A 25,543-nucleotide genomic window follows, 5' to 3' on the forward strand; every position below is an offset into this window, starting at 1 on the left:
ATATATCGAATAAGTAATATATTTTTTATTTGAACAAAACGGTAAATGAATAATTAATTAATTATTAGGCAAGATCAGACAACCTGCATTATCCTATTCACAGACTGTCGGTTGAATCTGTGGATGAAATGAAAGTCTTCAAAGACAAATATCCCAAATGTGCTTTTTTGCAGATACGCCCTTTTCAATTGAAACGGCAGTATATTTTTGATAGTCTTTTTAATGTGCTTTCAACAATTGAACATTTGCTCCCATAACCACATATAAAATATTATGAATCTAAATAATTGAATTGATTGGAAATACAGATTCGAGATATATCTTCGTAAAAATTCTCTATAAAATAAAGATCATCAAAAAAACGATTTTGTTATTTGAAATGAATATATTCAAATCTGAAATATTCAGCCAGACAAATTTGTCAATGAAATTCCAGTTACAACAATTTTTTTTCACTAAACAGAATACCAAATGAGAGATTATGGTATTTCAACTGAAGTTTGAACACCATCTGTTTTTAATGAGGACCCTTCGTCCCTCCGGAGTTCGGATATTCCATGATTCTTTGTATTTATTTTCAGCTGACAGCCACCAAAGGAGTTTTATGATTTTATTATGTTTAAGTAGGATCGTTCTCCTAGATTCACGTAGAACGTAGAACCCCAATGAACAATGAATTGATTCATCGGAACATTCTTGAGTCTAGACATTCCCAACCGTCTCGGTTAGATTTTTTAAAACTACTAATAAAATCTATCAAATTATTTCTTCCTACTAAAAACTTCCTGAAAATGCAAAAATCTACTGAAAAATTGGATATCTACTAAATCTGGTCATAATGAGTTTCATTATATTTTGAGTATCTATGGACACTTTAGCTCAAATGATAGGTACACTGAAATTATCGTACAAAACGCTATTATCGTACATGCGGTATCGTACATAGTATTGAGCAGCAAATTATCGTACAAAACGATAATTATCGTACGAACGGCAACGCTGGTATCAACCCGCCGGTACTAAAATAGCCTGAACCAATAACACAGGCCAACACACATTTTGGTGCCTGCGATTTTTTAACTGTTCCTGAGTAATTTTTGGATGCAGAATGTAAAAAAGTTCTCAGATTTTGTCTATCAGATCTAGTTTTTGAGATTTTTAAAAAAATTGTGTATATAATTTACGTTATAACTGTTATAATATATAATATAACTATTGACAGTTAAAAAAAACAAAGACACATGGATTTAAGTATTTATTGCAAAAACTTAATTTACATAATTACATTAGTCACTAATCGCATAAAAATTTTCTTTTATACGATTTTCTAGAATGGAGTTTACTAGGGCAGTCTCGCTGAAGGCTCCAGCAGTAGTCCGCCATCATGTGGCTATCCCATCGTCCTTGATAACGATCCGCCATAGTTTTAATATCCTGGTGGAATCTTTCCCCCTGTTCTTCACTACAATCACCTAAGTTTTCTGGAAAACGATCTAGGTGGCTGTGGAGGTAGTGAACTTTTATACTCATGTTACAGCCGAGAATATTAAAATTTGAAAGCATAGTTTCAAGTAATTCTAGGTAATTCTCTGATTTATGATTGCCAAGAAAATTTTGTACTACTTGAACAAATGAACTCCAAGCGTTAGATTCAGTCTCGTTCATTGATGTGGTGAATTGTGGATCTTTAACAAGTTGCCTTATTTGAGGACCATCAAATATACCAGCCTTTAGTTTTTCCGTGCTAATGCCAGGAAATTTACGTGACAAATACCCAAAACAATTTCCATCTCGATTTAAGGCCTTCACAAATTGCTTCATTAGGCCTAGCTTGATATGCAAGGGCGGAAGTAAGATTTTTTCTCTTGAAACCAAAGGTTCGTTGATCACGTTTTGTATTCCTTGAATCATGACATCTCTTGAAGGCCAATTTTTGTTAACGCAGTGCTCATTTTTAGCTCTGCTGTCCCAAAGGCACAAAAAACAAGGATATTTTGTATAACCACTCTGCTGTCCAAGGAGGAAGTTAACCATTTTTAAATCAACACAAAATGACCACTGATGTTCTTCGTATTTAATTTTTCCCAAAACTAATGCTATTGTTTCATATTCTTCCTTCATGGTAGTAGAATGACCAAAAGGAATTGAGCCATATTTGTTACCGTTATGTAAAAGAACACATTTCAAACTACGTTTTGAACTATCAATAAAAAGGCGCCCATCATCTGGAGTGTATTCAGGCAAACCCATTTTTTCTAAGAGCCCTTTTATATTGTTACAGAATACCAAGTCATTTTCCTGAGTGAAAAAAGGCAGCAGATCCTTATCTCTTTTACGATAAAATGTAATATTAGTACCTCGACAAAGTAGATTTTTTTCTTTTAATCTGGATGCAAGTAATTCAGCGGATTTCTTTGAGAGATTCAGGTCTCTTATAAGATCGTTTAGTTCTTCTTGATTGAAACACTCCGGAGTTGCTAAATCTGCTTCAAAATCGCTGTCGTTTTCTGATTGAATTCTTTTAACTTCGTCAGACGTTGATGTTTCTGTATCATCTTCTGTCAGTTCGGGTAGACTGCTGAATGATGGAACGGGTATTTCTTCCGAATGCACTACAGGCCTTCTTGCAGAATCTAGATCAGGATATGTCCATTTGTGTCTATTGTTTCTATTTATGCCTTTAATATTAACGAGACAAAAATAGCAGTCGTCATGATGGTTCCGCGGTTCTCTCCAAACCATTGGTACACCAAACACTAGGCACTTCCTCTTTCCAGTTGTCCACTGTCACAAATGTTCAACACATGTTTTACATATGAAATGTGGGGCCCAAGATTTATCTTGATCTCCTAAATGAACGCCAAAATAGGCAAAATAAGCTCTTTTCACAAAGTCAGAAATCGTTTTTCTGCTCTCTTTCAAAGTGTATTCACCACACACATAACAAAAAACATCGGGATGATTTACACAGGTACGTCTGCTTGTGGATGCCATTGTTTCAGTTTAGTGTCTTGATACTACAAAACGACCAAAATTGACACAAAATGATAGCACAACTTTACTTGGGAAAACTCAGTAATATACTAAATCAAGTACAGCCAAGCAGGTATAGAAGGAACGGGTCATAGGCAATTACAGGTATAAAAGTAATTAAGAGCGCATTGTATTGAGTAGTTCCTAGTATAGGAACATTGGGTCAGGGCAAATTCCAGATATCCATTTGGCTAATTAGATTCTGGGAAATTTCTATTTTGTCCTTTATCAGAAAAAAATATATCATTTAACCTGTAACGTGTATCTCAAAAACTAGAGCTGATAGAAAAAATCTGGTGGCATTTTTGGAATCAGCACATTAAAAACATCTAAAATCAGATGTTAGATTTCTGGCACCAAATTTTGTTTTCATTTTGTTGTGTAATATGCCTCTAGTTGAGGGTCTATAAGATTAGTTTGTCTATGAATATAGCTTTACAAACCAGCACCTATTGGTAAAAATATTCACATGCTTTGAATTAAAAAAAATAATGGTAGTGCTGAAAAGAACTGATTGAAACATCATCATTTATAATAATTGAAATTAAAATTTCCACACCAATTTTCAAAGAATGTAATGAAAAAAATAAATAAAATGGACCTCACTTCAGGTGAAAATTGAACACAACACCAACAAACAAGGATGAATAGACTAGTCAAAAATTTTAGTGATCAGCCAATTTACTTTATTGACACCATACATATAATTCAGTAATGACTATAAAATAATCAAAATCCAATTTTTTGCCACGAAAAAAAATTTTCTGTTTCTGAATAATAACTTTTAATATCTTCCACTACGGCCACGGTGACGGGGTGGAGAACGTGAACCTTTACGGTCTCTAGATCTTGATCTCCTTTTTGGAGAACGAGAACGGGAACGCCTTCTTCCAGTCTTCCTTCTGGAATACAAGTATCTGAAAAAAAAAAAATTATAAATTGAAAGACAAATTCATTCCAAATAACATGTTCTAAGTTATTAGCCAAGACCTATGGGCTAAATAAATTTACAGATCAGATAGATCCACCTGCCGATCTCCGACCCATACGTTTTTGATATGTGTTTGAATCATTTTATAATTCATTATGAAGGAATTCCAAATATTTTGTATTGCTATTTCTCATAAAGAGGTACAATTTAAATGTCAGGATTGTCACCAAGGGTTATAATTTTATAAATGTCAGCTCTTGGAAATGAAATTCTTCGATACAATTTAGTGCAAATAAATATTTAGGTTAGTAAAGTTACTTTCAATGTTTTCTATCCTGACTCTTCTAGGCCTCTGTGACATCTCTTAGAATCTAAGCGATATTAGATCAAATAAAGGATATTTATTCTTCAAAATAGGTTTATGGGACCTCATCCCGATTGAACCAAATTTATGATGTGTTACAGAAACATTGACATTTTTTTTATCTTGTAAACTGAAAAGGTTAAGAGTTTAAGAGTAGCTTTAGCTTATCTTCGCCTTTTCTGGGCAAATGTATGTACATTTGTTGAATGAAGTCGTTTTATTATTATTATTATTGACTCTTGAAGCAAACATCAGTGAACTAATTAGGTATAAAAAATAGATTAACTAATATATGAAAAGATTGAAGAGAATATTTTTTTATTCACTTCAAAAAGATACTTTATCGATTTATATTTTTTTACCTCCTTAAATCTCTTGAAATTGGTTTCAAATGCATGAAATTGCAAAATCCAGATCTTGTACATTCACCCATTTCATACTGACGGCAGCATGCCTCACGGAAATCAGTTACAGGACTCAATTCAGCATAAACTGGTCTTCCACCAAACCAGCGGTTATTTAAATCATTAACAGCTTTTTCGGCATCTTCCTCACGACGGAACTATAATACAAATTAAAAGAATTTAATTATTATGAAGTAAACATATATAACCTACATCCATTTTACCTTTCGGTGTTTGAAATTATTATGGAGTTAATATCATAAAAATCCACAAGCACAAATCTTAGCAGAAATGTCACCTCTCTACACTCTTTAAAATTCAATGATGAGATTCTAAATGTATACTAATCAATTTTTATATCAAATTCCACACTTATAGTTTCAAAAACTTCTGAGAAAAACTCTAACCAGTTAACAATTTAAATGAAAAAGGGTTGTCATTACTTTTACATTTGCATATTATTTCAAAGAATGAACTAAATATGATGTTAATTAAATTTCAAATGGATACTGATTATTTATTATTGAAAATAATAATTCAGTAGAACCCAATTATCCGTGCTCCACGGGACAGGACGAGGGACGGATAAATTGAGAGCATGAATAATCTGAACATAAAAAACCAAAAACTTTGAAAATCTGATACAAACTTCGGATAACAAAAGTAAGACTGTCTGGTCTACCAGAAATTCATTTAAAGAAGGAAATACCAACAGAAATTTCCTCATAAAGAAAATCCTATCAAAATAGCAAATGAACTCAATGAATACTTCATTAAAATTGCTCCAGAACTGACAAAAAATTTGACAACAACTTAGAACGGTGACCAGAGTGGTAAAAAAGATTTGAATGAATCATTATATGTGGGACAGGTATCAACAGATCAAGAAGCAGAGATAATAAAATCCTTGAAAAATATCCACAGTGCTGGAGTGGCTGGTGTTTTTAACAGTATTATAAAACAGACAGTTTCTGAAATAGTAATTCTACTTACCTATATGTTGAACAACTCTCTTATAATAGGAATTTTCCCAGATATATTGAAAATAGCTTTGGTGATACCCATCTATAAAAAGGGCGATACCAAGGATTATAGTAATTATAGATCAATAAGCATTTTGCCATCTTTTTCAAAAATATTTGAGTTGGTTTTTTGTGAACAATTGATGGAATTCTTGTTGAAGAATGCGGTAATATCAGGAAATCAATATGGATACATGAAGGGAAAATCAGTGGAGACTGCAATTTATCAGTTTACCAGTAATAGTCTAAGATCCCGATATAGAACGACCTTCACCGAGATGCTTATTTGATAAAACGTATTTTATATTTAATTTAACATGTCAATAAATATATCACATATGGGTTGCCTAACAAATTTCAGTCCAGAGTAGGTTTAATTAATAATTAAAAAAAATTTTTTTTTCGAACATTGCACCGGTTTGCTTATTAGATAAATTTTATACCAATCGAAAGTATGAAGCCCATAGAATGTGCAAACGTTAGGTTGCCTATTTTTTTCCGGTCACAACTCTCGGTTGCCAGGTATAAACAGGTCAATCTATACTAGCATTTTGCAACGGTCTGATTATTTAATCAAAATCAATATGATTAAAGATTATTTTATTATGAACACGGTGGTATAGGGTTGCCTGCGAAAAATCAGTCCAGAATCCCGGTTGTCGAATTTTGAAAAGTTAAATATTGCTGCGAGTGAGTACACAGCATAGCAGCTGTTTGAAGTCCGTCCAGTGAAAGAAAGGGAGTGCGCATGCTATTTGTTCTTGGAAATGAAAAGGATAGCGATAGACTCGTAAACAGTGTGATCAGATTTAGTAGAAATCTACTTTTTTAGTAGATTTTTCGAATTTTCATGTAGTTTTTAGTAGGAAGAAATCCTTTGGTAGATTTTAGTAGATTTTGGTAGTTTTAAAAAATATAACCGAGACGATTGGGAATATGGAAATTCGGATGTCTAGACTGTTTCTATGAATCAATTCATTGTTCATTCTCATTGAGGTTCTACGTTCTACGTGTTTCTAGAAGAACGTTCCTATTGAACATAATAAAATCAAAAACTTCTGTCGGCTGAGAATAAATACGAAGAATGATGGAATATCCGAAGGGTGCCTCATTGAAAACAGATGGTGTGTTAACTTCCGTTGAAAATATACCATTATCTCACATTTGGTATTCTATTAAGTGGAAAAAAATATGTCTAACTGGAATTTCATCGACAAATTTGGGTGGCTGCATATTTCAGATTTCGAATGTCAAATGCAAGAGAATATTTTCGGCTACTAACCGCATCAAAACAAAAAATAGAAACAGATTTCTAAATAAAATATAGCATTATTATAACATGCTAAAGAAGGACTTAAAGAGGTAGGTGTTGTCGTTTTCAACCTACAAAAAATATGCTCGATTCCATGGATTGTGAAAATTTATGTATGGATGTTAAAGACGATGATTTGACTGCAGATTGATACTGATATTTCAATTATTTTTTTTATGTTCAACTGTAGTATTTTTATTTCTTTATTTAATGTTATTTTTATCCGAAAGATTTTAGTTTTTATTTCTATTTATATCTTTTTGTTTATTTAAATATATAAATTTGTTTGTTTATATTTGCTATTTTGATCCTATTTGTTTTTGTTCGGTTTTTTTTTTCTTTTTTTTTTGTCGTTCAAATTTTGAAATAAAATCTTGTTTTATTTTCGAATCTGAACACATCTGTACTGTATATCCTATTCATGAAGTCAAATTTAACCATAACAGACATTATAATAAAGTGTATTCTGAATAATGTTAAAATCTAATGCAGCGCCATCTGTGATGATGACGACGAAGATACACAAGTTGGAGATGATAGTTATATGTCCGATGACTCGGAACCTGAATGATTTCAAAAAATGTTTGTATTTATAATTTTTTATGATAAACAGAAGTATTATTTTAATTGTTTTTCATTTTGTCGTCTAATAATAAAGATGAAATTTGCAAGATTAGTATTATATATGTATTACTATAACCTTCTTTTTTAGTAAAGATACTTTAGTGTCACATAAAAAATATACACACATAAATAATTAATTGATTAAAAAAAAAATTAAATAACTATTCCTCTATTTCAAAAATTATCTAATCCAAAATGATGCACGCATACACGAGTCTATCGCTATCCTTTTCATTTAGTGTCACATAAAAATATACACACATATATATAATTAATTGATTTAAAAAAAAATTAAATAACTATTCATCTATTTTGATAATTATCTGCTCCAAAATGATGCATGCATATACGAGTCTATCGCTATCCTTTTCATTTCCAAGAACAAATAGCATAATCTTTCATTCACTGGACGGACTTCAAACAGCTGCTATGCTGTGTACTCACTCGCAGCAATATTTAACTTTCCAAAATTCGACAACCGGGATTCTGGACTGATTTTTCGCAGGCAACCCTATACCACCGTGTTCATAATAAAATAATCTTTAATCATATTGATTTTGATTAAATAATCAGACCGTTGCAAAATGCTAGTATAGATTGACCTGTTTATACCTGGCAACCGAGAGTTGTGACCGGAAAAAAATAGGCAACCTAACGTTTGCACATTCTATGGGCTTCATACTTTCGATTGGTATAGAATTTATCTAATAAGCAAACCGGTGCAATGTTCGAAAAAAAAAATTTTTTTAATTATTAATTAAACCTACTCTGGACTGAAATTTGTTAGGCAACCCATATGTGATATATTTATTGACATGTTAAATTGAATATAAAATACGTTTTATCAAATAAGCATCTCGGTGAAGGACGTCTTATATCGGGATCTTAGACTATAATATTGTATCAGCTTTTGAAGGAAAATGTTTGGCGTTGGGACTCTTTCTGGACCTATCCAAGGCTTATGATTGCCTTGATGCAGTGAAGCTCTGTAAGAAGTTACAATCTTATGGTGTGAGAGGCCCAGCCGTTCAATGGATGGAGTCGTATTTTCAAAACAGGAAGCAGCTTGTTCAGATCAAGACAGATGACCAGGAAGCAAGATCAGATATGAGAACAATAAAAATGGGGATTCCACAGGGAAGTATAGCTGGACCCTTGTTTTTCATTATATATTTGAATGATCTTTTTCTCAAAGAACATTGGAAACATGAAAATATAAATGTTGTAAACTATGCAGATGACACAAATATATTAGCAGTTGAACATCAGTGGCCAGAATTGAAGCAGATCTCACTCCAAACACTGCAATTGACTGAATCATGGTTCCTTAATAACAACTTGATAATGAATAAGGTCAAAACTAATGTAATTCTTTTCCACCCTACTAATTCAAGAATAGAAAACCCAGACACAATCTTTTTAGGAAAAAATTTTACCATGTTAGAATCAACCCAATTCCTGGGGGTATACAGGGTGGCCACTTTTTCAAAGGGATTGTATTGGTAACTTTTAAACCATAAGAGTTAGAAGGTCGGTCAAATGGAGAAAAAGTTGCATGCATAGAAGCATTATCAAGCAGTTCAAACAAATCGAGATTATCAGGGCCGGTTATTGAGATATCATAAGAAAAGTAAATTCTGTCATTTTGATTTTTCTTTTTTCCCACTTTATTTCGAATATTATCAAAAAATGTTACAGGAATTTTTTATTCGACAGTAAATTGTTATCAATTTAACGTAATCAGATTTCGTATCCAACGTTTCGTGCTCTCTGGGCCACCCTCAACCTCATTTTTTTCAATACGGACCTGTATATTTTATGACACTTTTCGAAATAACTTTTAACGCTGAATTCAACGATATATCATACAATGTCATTCAAAGTTGATTTTCAGGTGATTTTGACCCTTATCCAATTTTCTTTGGGTCGGATCTGTATTACATTTAGGTACCTTTAGTTTAATTAACAACATGCAATACATTTCGATGGGAAAATCAACTTACTCATCATGAACTAAATGGAAGATAACAGAATCAAATCAAGAAACAAGTAATAATTATTTACATATTTCAATTCATAATAATTGAACGAATTATCATTTAATGAAAGAAAAATCGAATGATTATTCGAAAGTGAATGAAAATGAATTTTGAATAGGGAAGATGGGGTGAGTGATACCTCATTTGAAAGGTATTTTTATACTGATTTCAGCACAGTAATTGTTTTTTCATTTTATGCATTAGTTCTCGAAATATTCTTAACTAAGTATTTGAAAATGAAGTGGTGTTTTCATGGCACTTGTAGTGTTTTGTGAAAAATCGACATTTTGAGCTTCAAAACAACCATGACTGTGGCTTCCTTCCTAACTAACGCATGAATATTTCGAGAACTAATGCATAAAATGAAAAAACAATTACTGTGCTGAAATCAGTATAAAAATACCTTTAAATTGAGGTATCACTCACCCCATCTTCCCTATTCAAAAATTGGGGGTGGGGGTTGTAGCAGCAAGGGTTGAAGCGCTATGCGTCCGTAACCTACATCTTAAGTTGTCCCCCTCGAAACAGAAATCGACCTGTCCGAGCATTTCTATCGAAAAACTTTATTTCGTCTGTAATCTCGTCTGTTTCGTTTTCAAATGGCCACCCTGTATATTGTAACAGGGTGATTTGGAATAAAGATGGTTATTATTATTCATTACATAATGTAATGTATATACATATGTACATACTCAAAAGATAACAGAACGAAAAATATAATTCTACATAAGTAAATAAGCAAGCTTCACAAAATAAGAAAAATAAAAACTCTACATAGGTATATATGTTAATTTTTGTTGTGAGATATGTTTGTATTTTACATAGCTATGCGTTTGAAAAATGTCTGTCACCTTGGTCTGTATTAAACATTTTCGGTCTTTTTCAATTGTCTGACGTATTCTGCGCAAGTCCAAAATGTCGGTAAAGTCCAAAAATTTTCGTTGCTCAAAATAATCTAGTAGAACGTAGGCAGCTTCTCCAGCCTTACGGTTAGAAACTCTGCCGTCCCATGATATTCCTTAAAATCACAAATTAGATGATGGGAAATCAAGGCACATATAATCAGGATCTAATAATAATAATAACTGATCTTTATTGATAACTAGTTGCCAAAGGGCAATCGACCAAGGTCCTTCAGCCCAAGTTACATCAACATAATATTTAAGCATTATTTATGCAATTTTACAAGATATCAGTTTTTATTGGGGTTCAGTTTCTGTATTAACTTTTGGGATGGGAATTTTCTTTGGGGATGTTCTACCGATTCATTGTGCATGAGAATCTTTATGTCCTCGAGTTCGTCAATGCGCTACTTAAATTTCGTGTTCAGTTTGATTCGGTCTTCAATAGGTTCTATCATGGTTATCTGGTAAAGGAGTTCGTTGGGAGGTTGTACAGTCTGTTATTTGGGTGTCTCATTTTGGTAATAGCTCTGAGGAATGTTGTCTCGGCCACCTTTAAAATTTTCATCACGGATTCTTTGCAATTAGCATAAAGGGGATGTCCATATTCAATTATTGGTCTGCATATGGATTTATAAATGATGGATGCTGTTTTCATGTTGATTTCTTCATTCCTGTATGTCAATTTTCTGAAGTATTTGGCTCTTTTTCGTGTGATATTGATATTGAATTCAAGATGGCTGACAGGGTTAAAACGCTTGTTGTTTCGGAGGAAAATATTAAAGTTTGCAAACATTGAAATAAAAAGGTGGTTAAATCTCTTAACTGTGTGACATGTAAGGCAGCATTTCACATAAGTTGTGCTGGTCAGGCCAAGGTATTGAGCGATGATAATAAGTCTAGTGTTTTAGACGAAAATGTGAGCTTAGATTGAACAAAAACGACAAATCTGAGGAAAGAGAACAATCACAGGGCCAATTGGTCAGCGAAGATGTTTTGAAAAACCTCTTAGAAAAGCTTAAAGCGGACCTCAAGAAAAGTTACAAAGATGAGATGAAGGAACTCAAAAACTACTTGCAGTTTATTTCCGATTGTTTTGAAGAACAGAAAATTGAATTGAGCAATACATTGGAACAAATAAGAGCTATTCTATCATATACGACAGTTTTATGATGCTTTGGAGCAGGTACTTGACAGGCAGAAGAGGAAATGTATGATTATTTGAAACATCTATTTGGATTTACTTGAGGACAACAATAATGTGCTCGAATATAAGAGTATAATAGAAATGAATGCCTTTACATTAAAGAATAAGATAGATTTAGACTCTGCCACAAGGATAGGATTTCACAAAAGCAGTATAATTGATCATGTAATGACAAACCAGGGTCTTAGTTGTCACACAAAGATCATAGTATATCAGATCATAAATTAATCTATGTAACCATTAATCAAGCAATCACAGATAATGTCTCGAGAACTATCAAACGGAAGTATGTTGATGTTGAGGAATGGAGAAGATGCGCGAGTTTCGAACTTAACAATAGAACTATAACAACTTTCAGTGATCTGGCTGAAATATTATGTAGAACTAAAACACTGTGTACTAGATAGAAAAAATTAAAAATAGTTAACGATAACAAATGGATAACAAAGAAATTCATTACTAGGGTGAAACATCAGGATACTTTATATGAGTCATGGAGAAGACAGAAGACGTTACGATCTGAACAAGAATTCAAAAGAGCAAAGAACAATGTGACTAATCTGTCTAATTCAATTCAAGGGATCACAGCATCGGTGTGACACATGTTAAGGTTGATATGTTGCTATTACAGATGAGAAAGTTTTTGCTGACAAATTCAAAGAACACAATTGGAGAGAAACTAACTACAAACATACATCAAACCCAAAATAAAGAATTCCCTGAGCAGGAGACAACAGAGTCAATATCACTGAGTTTGTGCGACAGTAGTGAAGTAGTGGAAGTGATCAAATGCATTAAATCGAACGCAGCTGGTGATGAAGTGACTAGGTTAGATTTAGTCAACTTGCTTGATGTTGTGGTTGACACCATCGTTAGGCTTGTCAATGAGGTCCTTACTACAGGGAAGTTTCCAGAGCAATTGAAGATCGCGAAAATAATTCCTTTGCACAAAAATGGTTCAAGACAAATAATAACCAATTATAGACCCATATCAGTACTCAGTATTTTCTCAAAAATCATTGAAAAAACCATGAAGACATGAATTAAAAATTATGTGAATGCAACATTTGGATTTGAAAAGTATTAGTATGGGTTCCAGGAAGGAAGTAGTACATCAAGTGCTGTAGTTGATCTGCTAGAATTCGTCACTGCTGAAATTAACGAGGGTAATTAATTATATTGTACTGATTTTTATAGACTTGCAAAAGGCGTTTGATACTATGAATATAGATATACTATTGAGGAAGTTGTACAGGATGGGATTTCAAGGGATAGCTTATAGACTTCTTGAAACATACCTAAAAAATCGAATTCTTTACACTAGTATCAATAAACAAAGAAGTAAAAGGCACACAGTTAACATGGGTGTCCCTCAGGGTTCAGTATTGGGCCCACTGCTGTATTTGCTCTATGTACATCTAATGGGTTCAAGATATTTCTCTTTTGCGGATGATACTGTCCTGGTGTACTCAGGAAGATCTTTGGAGGAACTGAAATTGACTATCAATGCTGATCTGTTTTATTATTCTGACTGACTGCGTTGTAACAGACTGAGCATAAATGTAGAGAAGACTGTATATATGTTCATAAGGCAGAAGAACAAGCCATTCCATGAAATACAAGTCAAGTTTGATGATGTTTCCCTTGATCGTGTGAAACAGCACATAAATCTATATTATATATATATATATGTATATTAATGAAAGATTGAATTGGGAAAAACACATAGAACACATGATACGTAGGGTAACTCCTCCTGTGGTGGGTTCACTGAGAATATGCTCATTTATGTTCAGTACACATCACAAAAAAATGATCTACCACAGCTTAATCTCCTCCAGACTGAGGTACCTCATTAATTGTTGGGGAAATGCATCAAATAAATAACAGGGCTACAAGTGTTCCAAAATAGAACTATCATATAAAAATATTGTTCAACTATAGCATGTTAACTCCTACATCAATATTATATAAGGACACTAAACTTTTGGAGATTCATAACCTAAAGAAATTGGAACAAGTTAAACCGATACATGGCATTATGAACAATTATATTAAGTCAAATTATAGATTTACACTAGTACAGGATGTACAGTGCATCCCATTTTGGGTGAGACAGCCAGGTTTCTCGCTTATTATTTAAGATAGAGCCTTGCGGTTTTCACGTTCCTGTCCTACTTTTTCGTGAAACTCAAGTTGGTCTAATCAGATTGTGCATAACTGTTTCCGTTCAAAAGATACAGGGTGATTTTGGAAATTTATACTTTTCGGACCCCTTCTTTATCTCCGAAGTTATTAGAAATAATGCTGAGGTCAAAACTACGTCTGAATCAGAATTCTGCGTAGAATCCATTGGCGTACTCAATATTTTTTTTCGGGGTATGGTTTTGAAGATTCAACACAAACTTATGTTTTTTTTAATGGAACACCATGTGTATTATTACTTCGTTGAATTCGTTATTTTTTTCCTTTCAAAATGATATATGACACTATGTAGGTAGGTTGTTCAGAAATGTTAAAAAAACACCAAAACATCAAATAATGATGATTTTTTGTTAATGGGCAATGGATTTCCCATAGAAAAGAAGAATCAATAATGATAACAATAATTTATAGCGATGACAGCCAGATCAGATTGGTTTTTTCCCTCCAATGCCTACTTCATAAAACAATGCTCCCAAATGCATAGTAGCCATAATAACAACAAGGATGTTTGTGTCATCAATGACCTACTACTTTTAAAAATCGAAAGTAATAATCCTCTTATTGAAACATAGAAAATTCATGGCCCATTTACAAAAAATCATTTTTATTTGACGTTTTAGTGTTTTTTCAACATTTCTAAACATCCTACATACATAGTATCATATATCATTTTGAAGGGAAAAAAATAACGAATTCAACGAAGTAATGATATATAGGGTGTTCCATTAAAAAAAACATAAGTTTGTGTTGAATCTTCAAAACCATACCCCGAAAAAAAATATTGAGTACGCCACTGGATTCTACGCAGAATTCTGATTCAGACGTAGTTTTCAGCTCAGCATTATTTCTAATAATTTCGGAGATAAAGGAGGGGTCCGAAAAGTATCAATTTCCAAAATCACCCTGTATCTTTTGAACGGAAAAAGTTATGCAGAATCTGATTAGACCAACTTGAGTTTCACGAAAAAGTAGGAAAGGAACGTGAAAACCGCAAGGCTCTATCTTAAATAACAAGCGAGAAACCTGGCTGTCTCACCCAAAATGGGATGCACTGTACATACTCATAACACCCTTCTTTTTTTTTTTTATTTCATTTGATTTTCATCAGCAATCAGAACATACATTCTATGAGCTAATTTATTGACATTAAAAAATAGCGTGACAAGTCCACTCCATCGAGAGGATCTTCTAGTTCTTCATTAAGTCAGCTGGCCATACTCTTCTCAATCTTCTTGGCTGTTTGTCTGATAGAAGTGATTGCAGAAGCATGTTTGAGTGCCCTTCCAACCTTGTGTGATGTTTTGTGCTTTTGTTTTTAATGACTTCGTGGACGTATGGTATTCTTAGATCTTCTTGTAGCGTTTGATTAGTTACGTACCAAGGTGCATTGGCCATCATTCGGAGAGCTTTTGATTGAGATCTTTGTATAATAGCTAGGTTCGATTTGCTAGCATATCCCCAAATTTCTATTCCATAGGACCATATTGTTATGATAATAGTTTTGTACAGCAAAATCTTATTTTCTAAAGAAAGTTTTTATCTTCTTCCCAACAGCCAATGTATTTCTCTAATTTTTAGATCGATTTGTTTTCTTCTCTTCTTAATGTGCTCTTTCCAAGACGGGTGTCCAAATGAAACCCTAGGTATTTGACTGATTTTTCCTTAGGTATTGTTTTATTATTAATATAGACTGATGGGCAGGATTCCCTTCTCAAAGTGAAATCCACTTGTTTAGATTTATCTTACAACTTACAGCAGTTTAAGACACGCACAAACCGATTTCTTCTAAATTCATCTCGGGGCGCTTGAAAGGGCGTTATAAGCTCAGTCTTTTCCCGAGAGATACGTATAAAAAAAAAATCATCGTTTATCATAATTTTCCACTTCTTTGTCCATGTCACTAGTAAATTAAAGTGGTCTTGGACCAGTTGAGGGATCTTCATTAGAGGCTAAAACAGCTGTATCAACAGCAAAAGTACCAATAGTTGTGTCTGTGCATGTTGGAAGATCAGAAGTATATAATAAATACAGATATGGGTCAAGGACACTTCCCTGATGAACTCCTGCCTTTATGGGAAAGTTTCTGGATCTTGCTTCGCCTACTTCGACTCTGAATTCCCTATCTGTGAGATAACTCAAAACACCCGAGATAGAGGTACCATAATAAGTGAACTCAGGTTTACAAGGAAAGCCCAGGACTCCCCAATTTACCGAGCAATAGAAGCATTTAACCAAACACCAGAAGGAATAAAGTGTATAAGAACTAAAAAAATTTCAATATTAAGCTTAAGTTGTACCTGAAAGATTTATTTTGTTTAGTTTAGCATTGTTGAAAATGGCGTCAAGTGAAGTGGTACCAGATTTTCGCTCCGAAAAGGAGAGAAAAATTACCGATCAGAAATGCACTTATTGCGCCAAAAAAGTTGTAGAATCAGTTCTTTGTGGGAAATGCAACGAAAATTTCCATCCATCATGTATAACACAAGCGGCAAATAACAAAAATGTCCAATGCAAACATGTTCCCGGCGATAAGAAGTGTGATGGGACATCAAGCGATAAATTAATAACACTCAACAGAATGCTGACTATGGAAAATGATTATTTGAAAAGACTTCTTCAGGAATGTCAGGAAGCGAATAAAGTGCTGAAAGAAAACAATAAATTATTAGAGAGAGAGAGAGAGGTTAGTTTTCTCCAAGATAAGGATGTAAACAAAAGTTACAGTCAATCAGTGAAGCAGAGAGGAGAACAAGCTGATTTGGTAAACATAAATTCTTCTATGGCTAACCCAACAAATTCGAAATTTGACAAAGCTGTCAAAAAGGTGCCAATGCTTGCACCACTCACCACGGTAGAAAAATGAAAGTCAAACTCAATGACATCCCATAATTCTGATAAGTTTGTCGAAACGCGCTCTGTCACTGATATAAACAACACCGAGATGGAGGTTAAAAATAAAAATGATGAATTTCAAGTGGTTTCGAGAAGAAATAGCAAAAAACATAGAAAACCTAATATTGGTTCCGGAGCAGAGGTGAATGAAACTTTCAGATCCTTCAAGTCAGAAATAGAGCCAAAGAAATTATGGCTGTTCATATCCAGAGTGAATGAATCTGTCGAGGAAACAGGCATAAAGAATTATATTTCGGGGAAAAGCGCATCCTGTGTATCGAATACCGACAAAATATCAGTGAAGCTTTTGGAAACTAAGTCAAATCAAGCAGGTTTCAGAAGTTATATGGTGGGTGTCCCAATGGAAGTGAAAGAGGAAGTATACAAAAATGAGTTCTGGCCAATCGGTGTATCTTTCAATAGATTTAACTTTATGAGAGGACAGAAGTTTTTAGAGCAACGCAGCCTACCAAAGTCGCCACCAGAGTAGATATTAGAAATCCAGGAAAACAATATGTCAAGATATTCCATCAGAATATAAGATCAATTGGAAACTCTGTTGAGCAGATTGAAGAAATTACAAAGGAGTTTTCTGTTGATGTGATGTGTGTATCTGAGCACTGGAAAACCAAGGAACAGCTATCCAACTATGGATTAGAAATTTTTGTTTTGGCCTCTAGCTTCTGTAGGGGATTAAATGAGCATGGAGGTACCGCAATTTATTGTCATAAATCTGTCAAATGGAGGGTATTGGGAAGACTGGAAAATTTGGTCAATTCCTAGAATTTTTTAATGCTCTGCCATTGAAGTCCAACATGGGAGACTTACAGTGAATTTGTCTTTATAGGCCTCCCAGTGTAGAATTAACATCTTTTCTGGAACGTTTGGAACAGGTCATTATACATTTGAGTAGGAGCAATGGGATTGTTGTTATTGCTGGTGATCTCAATATCAATACAATGAATGAAAGTTCAAATGTTACACAACAGTTCCTGCAGTTAATCAATAGTTAGGGTATATATCACACTGTAGATAAATTCACTAGGGTAACACATAATTCTAGTACATGTATTGACAATTTTTATACTAACTATGATGACATAGAGGTTGAGGTACAACAGACTGATATATCCCATCATAGTGGTCAACTCATGACTCTTCAAACAGAAAACTTAAATTGCCAAACCTTTATATATGGAAGAGACCTAAGTACAAGGAACTTGAAGACCTTAAAAGATGCATTGAAATCAGTAAAGTGGAATCTAATGCACGACCAGGCAGACGTGAACGATCAATGGGCATATTTCTTGATTACTTATCAGGACCTGTTCAATCGTACTTGTCCACTTAAGAAATGGAATAACAAACCTAAGAAGAAGCAATATCACCCATCAACCATTGCTTCGAAGAAGCGTATGGATTTTCTATTTACCTGCAAAACTGCAAACAAAAAATTTGATCTTTTATATAAAGAAGAAAAAAAGAAATATGATTATTTACTGAAACAAATTGAAGTAAAGAAATATGAAGAGAAGATTAATAGCTCCGACAATAGAGCCAAGTGCATGTGGTCTATCTTCCGAGAGATCAGAGGTCAAAACAATGACACGGACATACATTTACCCGATAACTTGAAGACAGTGGCTAATGACTTTAACATGCATTTTGCCACCTCTGCAGAAAAGGCCCTGCTCCAGCTGCCGAAGGAATAAATTTAGACATGACATTAGAGACCGAGATAGATTAGTTTTCTTCCATCGAACCAATGAAGTTGAACTCCTACATATAATAAATTCATTTAAAAATAAATTGAGCTCTGGAGTTGATGGTATACCCATGACTGTTATAAAGTACACCGCAGAAGAGATTATCAGTCCTTTGAACTTCATCATGAACAACTCCATAAAATCTGGAATCTTTCCTGATTGCTTGAAACTAGCATTAGTAAAGCCCATTCTCAAGAAAGAAGATAAGGAGAAAATAGAGAATTATAGACCTATCTCATTGCTGCCATCATTCTCAAAAATATTGGAAGCTGTGATGTTGAGGAGATTGTCTAGCTTTCTTGAAGAAGTTGTTGCTGACTCCCAACATGGTTTTAGACGAGGAAGATCAACTAAGACAGCCATATATAGTTTCCTAAAAAACATCCACCAAGCACTAGAAAACGAAAAGATCACCATTGGACTTTTTCTAGATCTATCTAAGGCCTTTGATTCATTGTCCCACGACTACATCATAGATAGGTAGAATCATATGGAATAAGAGGGCCCGGTTTGGCTTGGTTCAAGTCTTACCTTTCAAACAGAAAGCAAATGACTACTTAGGGAAATATGGAGCAACTGAAATGTCAGATGTAATCGATGTCACTTTGGGAATACCTCAGGGAAGTATTTTAGGCCCGATACTTTTTATAATTTTCACTAATGACTTTGATGACATAAAAGAGGATTTTGACAACGTAGAAATTGTGAGATATGCAGATGACAAGAACATTATCATTAAAGCCAAAACATACCCTGAAGCTGTTTCGAAGACTGAATTGGTCATGTGCAAAGCTGGTAACTGGTTCAGATCAAATGGTCTACTTCTCAATGATAAAAAAAACTAAGTCAGTTTTATTCAAAACTAGCCATTCCGGATTCATCACACCAGACAAAATGATTTTGGAAGGGATTCCAATAGAACTTTGCCCATCTATCAAGTTCCTTGGTGTTTATCTAGTCTAGATGAAACATTAAATTGGACAAAACACATTGAAGAGGTATGCAAATCACTTTCAAGGATATGCTTCTCAATGAGGGTGATATCAGGTTACCTAAATTTTTTCACCATGAAAACGATATATCATTTGATATATCATATATATCATTCATGTTCGATCATGGCGACACGCGTACGCGTAATAAGTTGTTCTCAATGTAATGATAAAATTGATAGACAAGATGATCCTATCAAATGTATAAATTGTGAAAATTGTTTTCATATAAGTTGCCTTAACATTTCAATTGATTCTTTCAATGAAATGCGAACAAACGGACTAATTAATGGGTGGTTATGTGAAAATTGCCAGATAGTGGATGCTTCAGGATCTTTTCCACCAGAACCCTCAAAAGAGTCGACAAAGGGTGAGAGTCAGCTGATAATTACCATTCGTTCTGTGATGACCGAAATGATCGGCCCATTAAGATCGGAGATTTTCCAGTTAAAGAATCTCATTCGATCTTAAAATAAACAAATCTTATCACTCGTCGAGGATATAAAATTATTAAAAACGAACAAAAACACCTTAACGAAGATGAAAACAGCTGAACGGAATTCCCTTGATAAGATAAAGATACCGTCACATCTTTCAGGTGGTTCACTGCCTGAAATTCGTTCTGCAGACAGAGTGTCTACGCTTGCTCCTGTTCCCGATGATTCGCTATCTGGCGAGCGTTCTACTACAGATGAAGTGGCGACGCTTGATCCTGGTCCATCTGGGGATGTCTCGGATTCCGGAGGGGTTTCCGGCGTGTCGGTGCTGGCGGATTTTGGCCCTCATGAATGGAGTGTCATTGTTATGAAAAGGAATAAATCTAAAAGTAGATCAAAGGCCGAAGTCTCTCGTGTTGAAAAGAATCCTAGAAATAATAGGCCCATAATTGGATCATCCTCTTCAAATGCCTTGACCAGTGTCCCCAAGAAACAGCTTTCCTAGATACATGTGTCTAGACTGAGTCCTGCAACGTCTATAGCTGATCTCAAGAAATTTTTGAATAACAGGATTCCTAATCTTGACTGTGAAAAGTTGAACTCGAAACAACCTGAGGTCTATTCTTCCTTCAAGCTGTCATTTCCATCTGAGTTTCAGTCCCAGCTACTGGATCCTACTTTTTGGCCGGAAGGTAGCAGTTCTAAAAAGTTCGAACTGATGCAAATAAATGCACAAAGCATTGCCAACAAAATATCTTCTTTTGGGGTTTTACTTAGTTCTTACAGCCCTGATTTACTGAGTGTGGCTGAGCGTTGGTGTTCTTCTGTGCGGTTACCCTACATGTCGTTGGCTGGTTATCAGATAGCCTCTTTTTATACCAGACCCAACCGTGAACATGGTGGTGTTGTTATTTATGTCAAGTTGGGAATTCAAGTGCAACAGCTTAATGTGGCCAAATACTCGGTGGAAATGCACTGTGAACTGTGTGCAGTTAAGATTAAATTTGGTGAGAATACTTTCTGTGTTATTAGTGTATATAGACCTCCTTCAGGTGACTTCAACTTGTTTATTAAATCCTTGGAATATGTTCTTGTTTACTGTAGTACTGTCTCTAATGTAATTTTCTTGTGTGGAGATCTCAACATAGATTATTTCTCCCTGTCAACACAACCTCGATCTTTAAATGACTTGTTTTCATGTCATAATTTATTGGTTGCCTTGAGAGAGCCAACTAGAGTTGTTACTAATAGTAATAAGAATGGCCAAACCTCTTCCACAAAGGTTGACTATGTAGCTACTAGTGCCGACTTGCGGCTTCATTCTGTTTTCACACTTGAAGATAAATTTGAGAATTTTGTTACTTTGTTGAAGTCCGCATTTGACGCAGCTTTTCCACTTAAATATGTATATCTATTATCTTCTCAACAAAAACCCGGCTGGATCGATAAAACGATAATTTCAGCCCAATTTGAGGAACCTTCACTGGCTCACTAAAAACTTGCATACTCCTGAGACTTCATACTTACATAAAAAAGCAAAGACTGAGTACAACCATTTATTAAGACACTCTAAATTGGATTATAATAAAAAAATTATACTTAATTCTGATAACGTTTGCAAAACAGTTTGGAAATTAGTAAACGACGAATTAAACATCAAAGTTAAATCTCAGAAAAAGATTACACTACGGGTCGATGGGGAACTCATCTCCTGTCCCCAGAAGGTTTTGGAGGCTTTTGCCGAATATTTAACTGAAGTGAATGTTGTCTCTATACTTAAACATTTTGGCGTTTTCTTGTCTGGTTCATGCACCTTGCAGACTTCCCTAAATTGTAATTTCTTCTTCTTTCCCGCTACTGACGAGGAAGTTTCATCCACCATTTGCTGTCTGACGAATAGTAGTAGCGCAGGTCCTGATATGATATCTGCCAGGGCCCTGAAATTCATTTCTCCTTTAATATCTGAACCCCTGGCTGCTCTGCTGAATGAATCAGTGTCCTCTGGTCACTTCCCAACTATCCTCAAATTGGCGAGGATTATACCAGTCCATAAAAAGGGTGACGCACAAGATATAACAAACTATCGAACTATCTCCATCCTTAGCCAATTGTCAAAAATTTTAGAGAAAGTCATATATAATCACATGTACAATTATTTGACAAAGTATTCCATACTATCGAGTCAACAACATGGCTTCAGGCATGAGAGGTCGACACAATCGGTCGGTTGTGAATTTTTCGAGTATGTTTACAGCTGCCTGGATGGCGGTGACTACGTGGCAGGTATTTTTTTTGATCTGTCGAAGGCATTCGACACTCTGCAACATGACTTCATTTTGAATAAGATGTATCAGATGGGATTCAGGGGCGTGTTTCTTGATTGGGTCAAGAGTTTTCTATGGAACTGATCGAAAAGTTTTTGTAAGATTGAACGACGGTTCATCTGACGAATACACCAACAACATGGATGTCGCTCAGGGATCTGTGCTGGGCCCGCTTCTGTTCTTATTATTTATTAATGATCTGCCTGCATACGTTGTATGCCCATACTCTGATAATGTTCGCTGATGATACTTCTATCGCTATTGGAGCGGAAAGTTGGCAGGAATTGAAGTCGCTGTGCGAAACGATAGTACAGTATTTCATTGATTGGTGCCACAGAAACGCACTTATTCTCAATATGACGAAGTCGGTAATAGTTAGGTTTCGGAATCAAGATAATCCGAGTGTCGAACCCTTCATTATAAAACACAAACAGGAAGAAATGAGGGCGACCGACACTTGAAATTTCTGGGCTTATATGTGGACAGAAACCTTAGGTGGCATCTCCACATTGATCATGTTTGTGGGAGGCTGAACAGTGCTTACTATGCCTTATTGCGTCTCAAGAGTTGTCTTCCTGTCGAGGAGCTACTCACTATTTATTACAGCATGGTTTACAGTCATCTAAATTACAACGTGGTTCTTTGGGGCTCCTCGACAGTGTCAAGTCGAGTTTTCATTTCTCAGAAGCGTATCGTACGACTTATTTTCGGACTTCGGTCATGCGATTCATGTCGTCCGATTTTCGGTCAATTTGGTATGCTTCCCTTCCCATGTATTTACATTCTTAATTGCCTCAATTATATCCACCTTAACATCAGTAAATACAAGAGATGCTCTGACTTTCATGGGTATGAAACACGCCATACTGATACCATAGCCTTCCCCAAACATCGTACAGCTAAATATGAGTCCTCACCGAGCTTTATGGGCATTAAATTGTACAACCGTTTGCCTAGTAGGTTGAAATCAATGAATGGAAGGTCTTTCAAACGAGAAGTAAAGTTGCTATTGATTAAAGGATGCTACTATAGTGTTGGTGAGTTCCTTAAGGACTCCATTCGTTGAATCTGTTTTTTTTGTTTTTTTTTTCTCTCTATGAAATTGTATACTATTTTATTATGACTTGTCCTATACATTTGTTTGATGTCAGAAAGGATCAATAAAGTTTATTATTATTATTATTATATACTATGGAGTCTTCGAATCCAGAGTTCGATACGGCATATTATTTTATTCCTCAAAGAAGCTGTATGATGTCATGGTTATGCAGAAAAGAATCTTGAGGATAATGCTGAAGCTGAAACCACTAGAGTCATGCAGAGGGAGGTTCAGGGATTATGGGATTCTGACAGTCCCAGCGATCCATATTCAAGAATGCCTTTTGTTTCTCCATAACAATAGAAATGATTTCACTGAAGAAGCACCTAAAACACTTCATACTCAAAATCTAGAAATAGCATACCCAAAACATCGTCTCTCATCCACTGCAAAAAGTGCTCATTACTCCTACATAAGGTACTTCAACAAGTTGCCTATACCATTAAGAAGAGAAACAAATTACAAGAGATTCAAAAAACAACTGTTCTCCCTTCTTCTGGAACTAGAACCATATACAATAGAAGAATATTTGAATTAAAAATTGTATCGAACAGATTATTTTGATGATATTTCGATTCAATGCTTTCACTTGTGAAATTTTGATTATGAAATAAATGGCATTTATTATTATTATTGGCATTCCATGCCCAGAGCAAAATATCCTCTAAAGACCATCAGAGATCATCTTGAGGAGTTCAGAGACAGTCCTGCCCACTGAAGATGCCAATCAATGATTACCACTTCAAAATCTAGTTGATTCACCACTATAATATAATGTTTTTTTTTTTTTGCTTTCCGTCCAAATGTTAAATCTCCAAACTATTTATCTACAAACATTGTTTAATCTTATATTTCAGTTATTGTAAATTTACCTGGCTGTAGGACTAATACTGTCGATGGCCATTTGGCCCTTGGGTCAATAAATTGCGTTTATTATTATTATTATTGTTTTGAATATTTTATAGTATTTTATGATTTTTTTTTGTATATTGGTAAATAGGCCTTGTCACCAGTACTTGTACTGTATTAGAGGTCAAGAATAAAGAACTAAATAAATAAATGAAATATTATTGTAGTATCATCCGCATATTGTAGTATGTATTGTTTTTGATCGTGTATTGTACCTATTTCACTGCAATAGATGTTGTATACAACATCTATTCAGAGGAGATCCTCGAGGTGTTCCTTGCATTTTGTAGGTGGATATGAAAATAGTCATTGTGTGAAAAGTAGCCCTTTTCTTGCGGAAGCCAAACTGATAGTTAGGAATTAATTTGTGGAAATGTTCTTCAAGTTTGGTTTTTATTATTGTTTCACATAGCTTTCCAAGTACAGGTAGCATCTTTATAGATCTGTAATTTTCTGTTTTTTGGTGATCTTTGTTCTGTTTTGCTATGAGGGAGATTGTTCCTGTTTTCCATGCTTCCGGGAAGGATTGGTTAGTGAGACACCATTTGAATAACTTCATATATCATTTGATCCTGGTGCACTGTTGTTGGTGTTATGTAGAATTTCAAAGTAGGTGGCTTTTTCTATTTCGATTGATTCAGTGTTTACAGCTGGGTTGTTGAAATAATCCCTGTACCAGTTCTCAACCATTGTCTCTGTTTCAGCATCAAAATTCCTATCCTTGCCATATTGATGAACTTCTTTGTAGTGCTCTGAAAATATTTCTGTCTTTTGGGATCTGTCTTATATTCTTTGTTGTTTTCTATGATAGTAGGAATCTTATGGAATTTTTTATACTTGGAAAGTTTTTTGATGTGCTGATAAAATGTTCTTCCTTTGGTTTTGCTGATGGATTTTCAAGCTTCGTTCCATCTATGGATTCTATACTGTTGAATCATTTTATGGATCTATTCTACCTGAATTCCGCCACTAACCACCCAAGAACTTTCTATGTTAACTATATTTTGGTACAAGAAATAGTTGTATATCACTTCGACCCTCTAGCTAGTACCAATTAAAAAAAAATTAATTTTCCAAAAAT

General features: G+C 34.5%; 1 protein-coding gene across 1 annotated transcript in view; it reads right to left on the minus strand.

Annotated features, from left to right (window-relative positions):
- Positions 1-3,696: 3,696 nt before the first annotated feature.
- LOC123681056 (splicing factor U2af 38 kDa subunit) overlaps positions 3,697-25,543 on the minus strand; it is a 63,336-nt gene continuing 41,489 nt past the window's right edge. Inside the window, exons 4-5 of the mRNA XM_045619249.1 lie at positions 4,691-4,890; positions 3,697-3,950 (exon numbers count right to left, since the gene is read on the minus strand). Coding sequence (XP_045475205.1) covers positions 3,818-3,950; positions 4,691-4,890 — 333 coding nt within the window. The 3' untranslated portion in view covers positions 3,697-3,817. The remainder of the gene's footprint in view (positions 3,951-4,690; positions 4,891-25,543) is intronic.

The sequence above is a fragment of the Harmonia axyridis genome, chromosome 5 (assembly GCF_914767665.1).
Source record: "Harmonia axyridis chromosome 5, icHarAxyr1.1, whole genome shotgun sequence".
Classification (NCBI taxonomy): domain Eukaryota; kingdom Metazoa; phylum Arthropoda; class Insecta; order Coleoptera; family Coccinellidae; genus Harmonia; species Harmonia axyridis.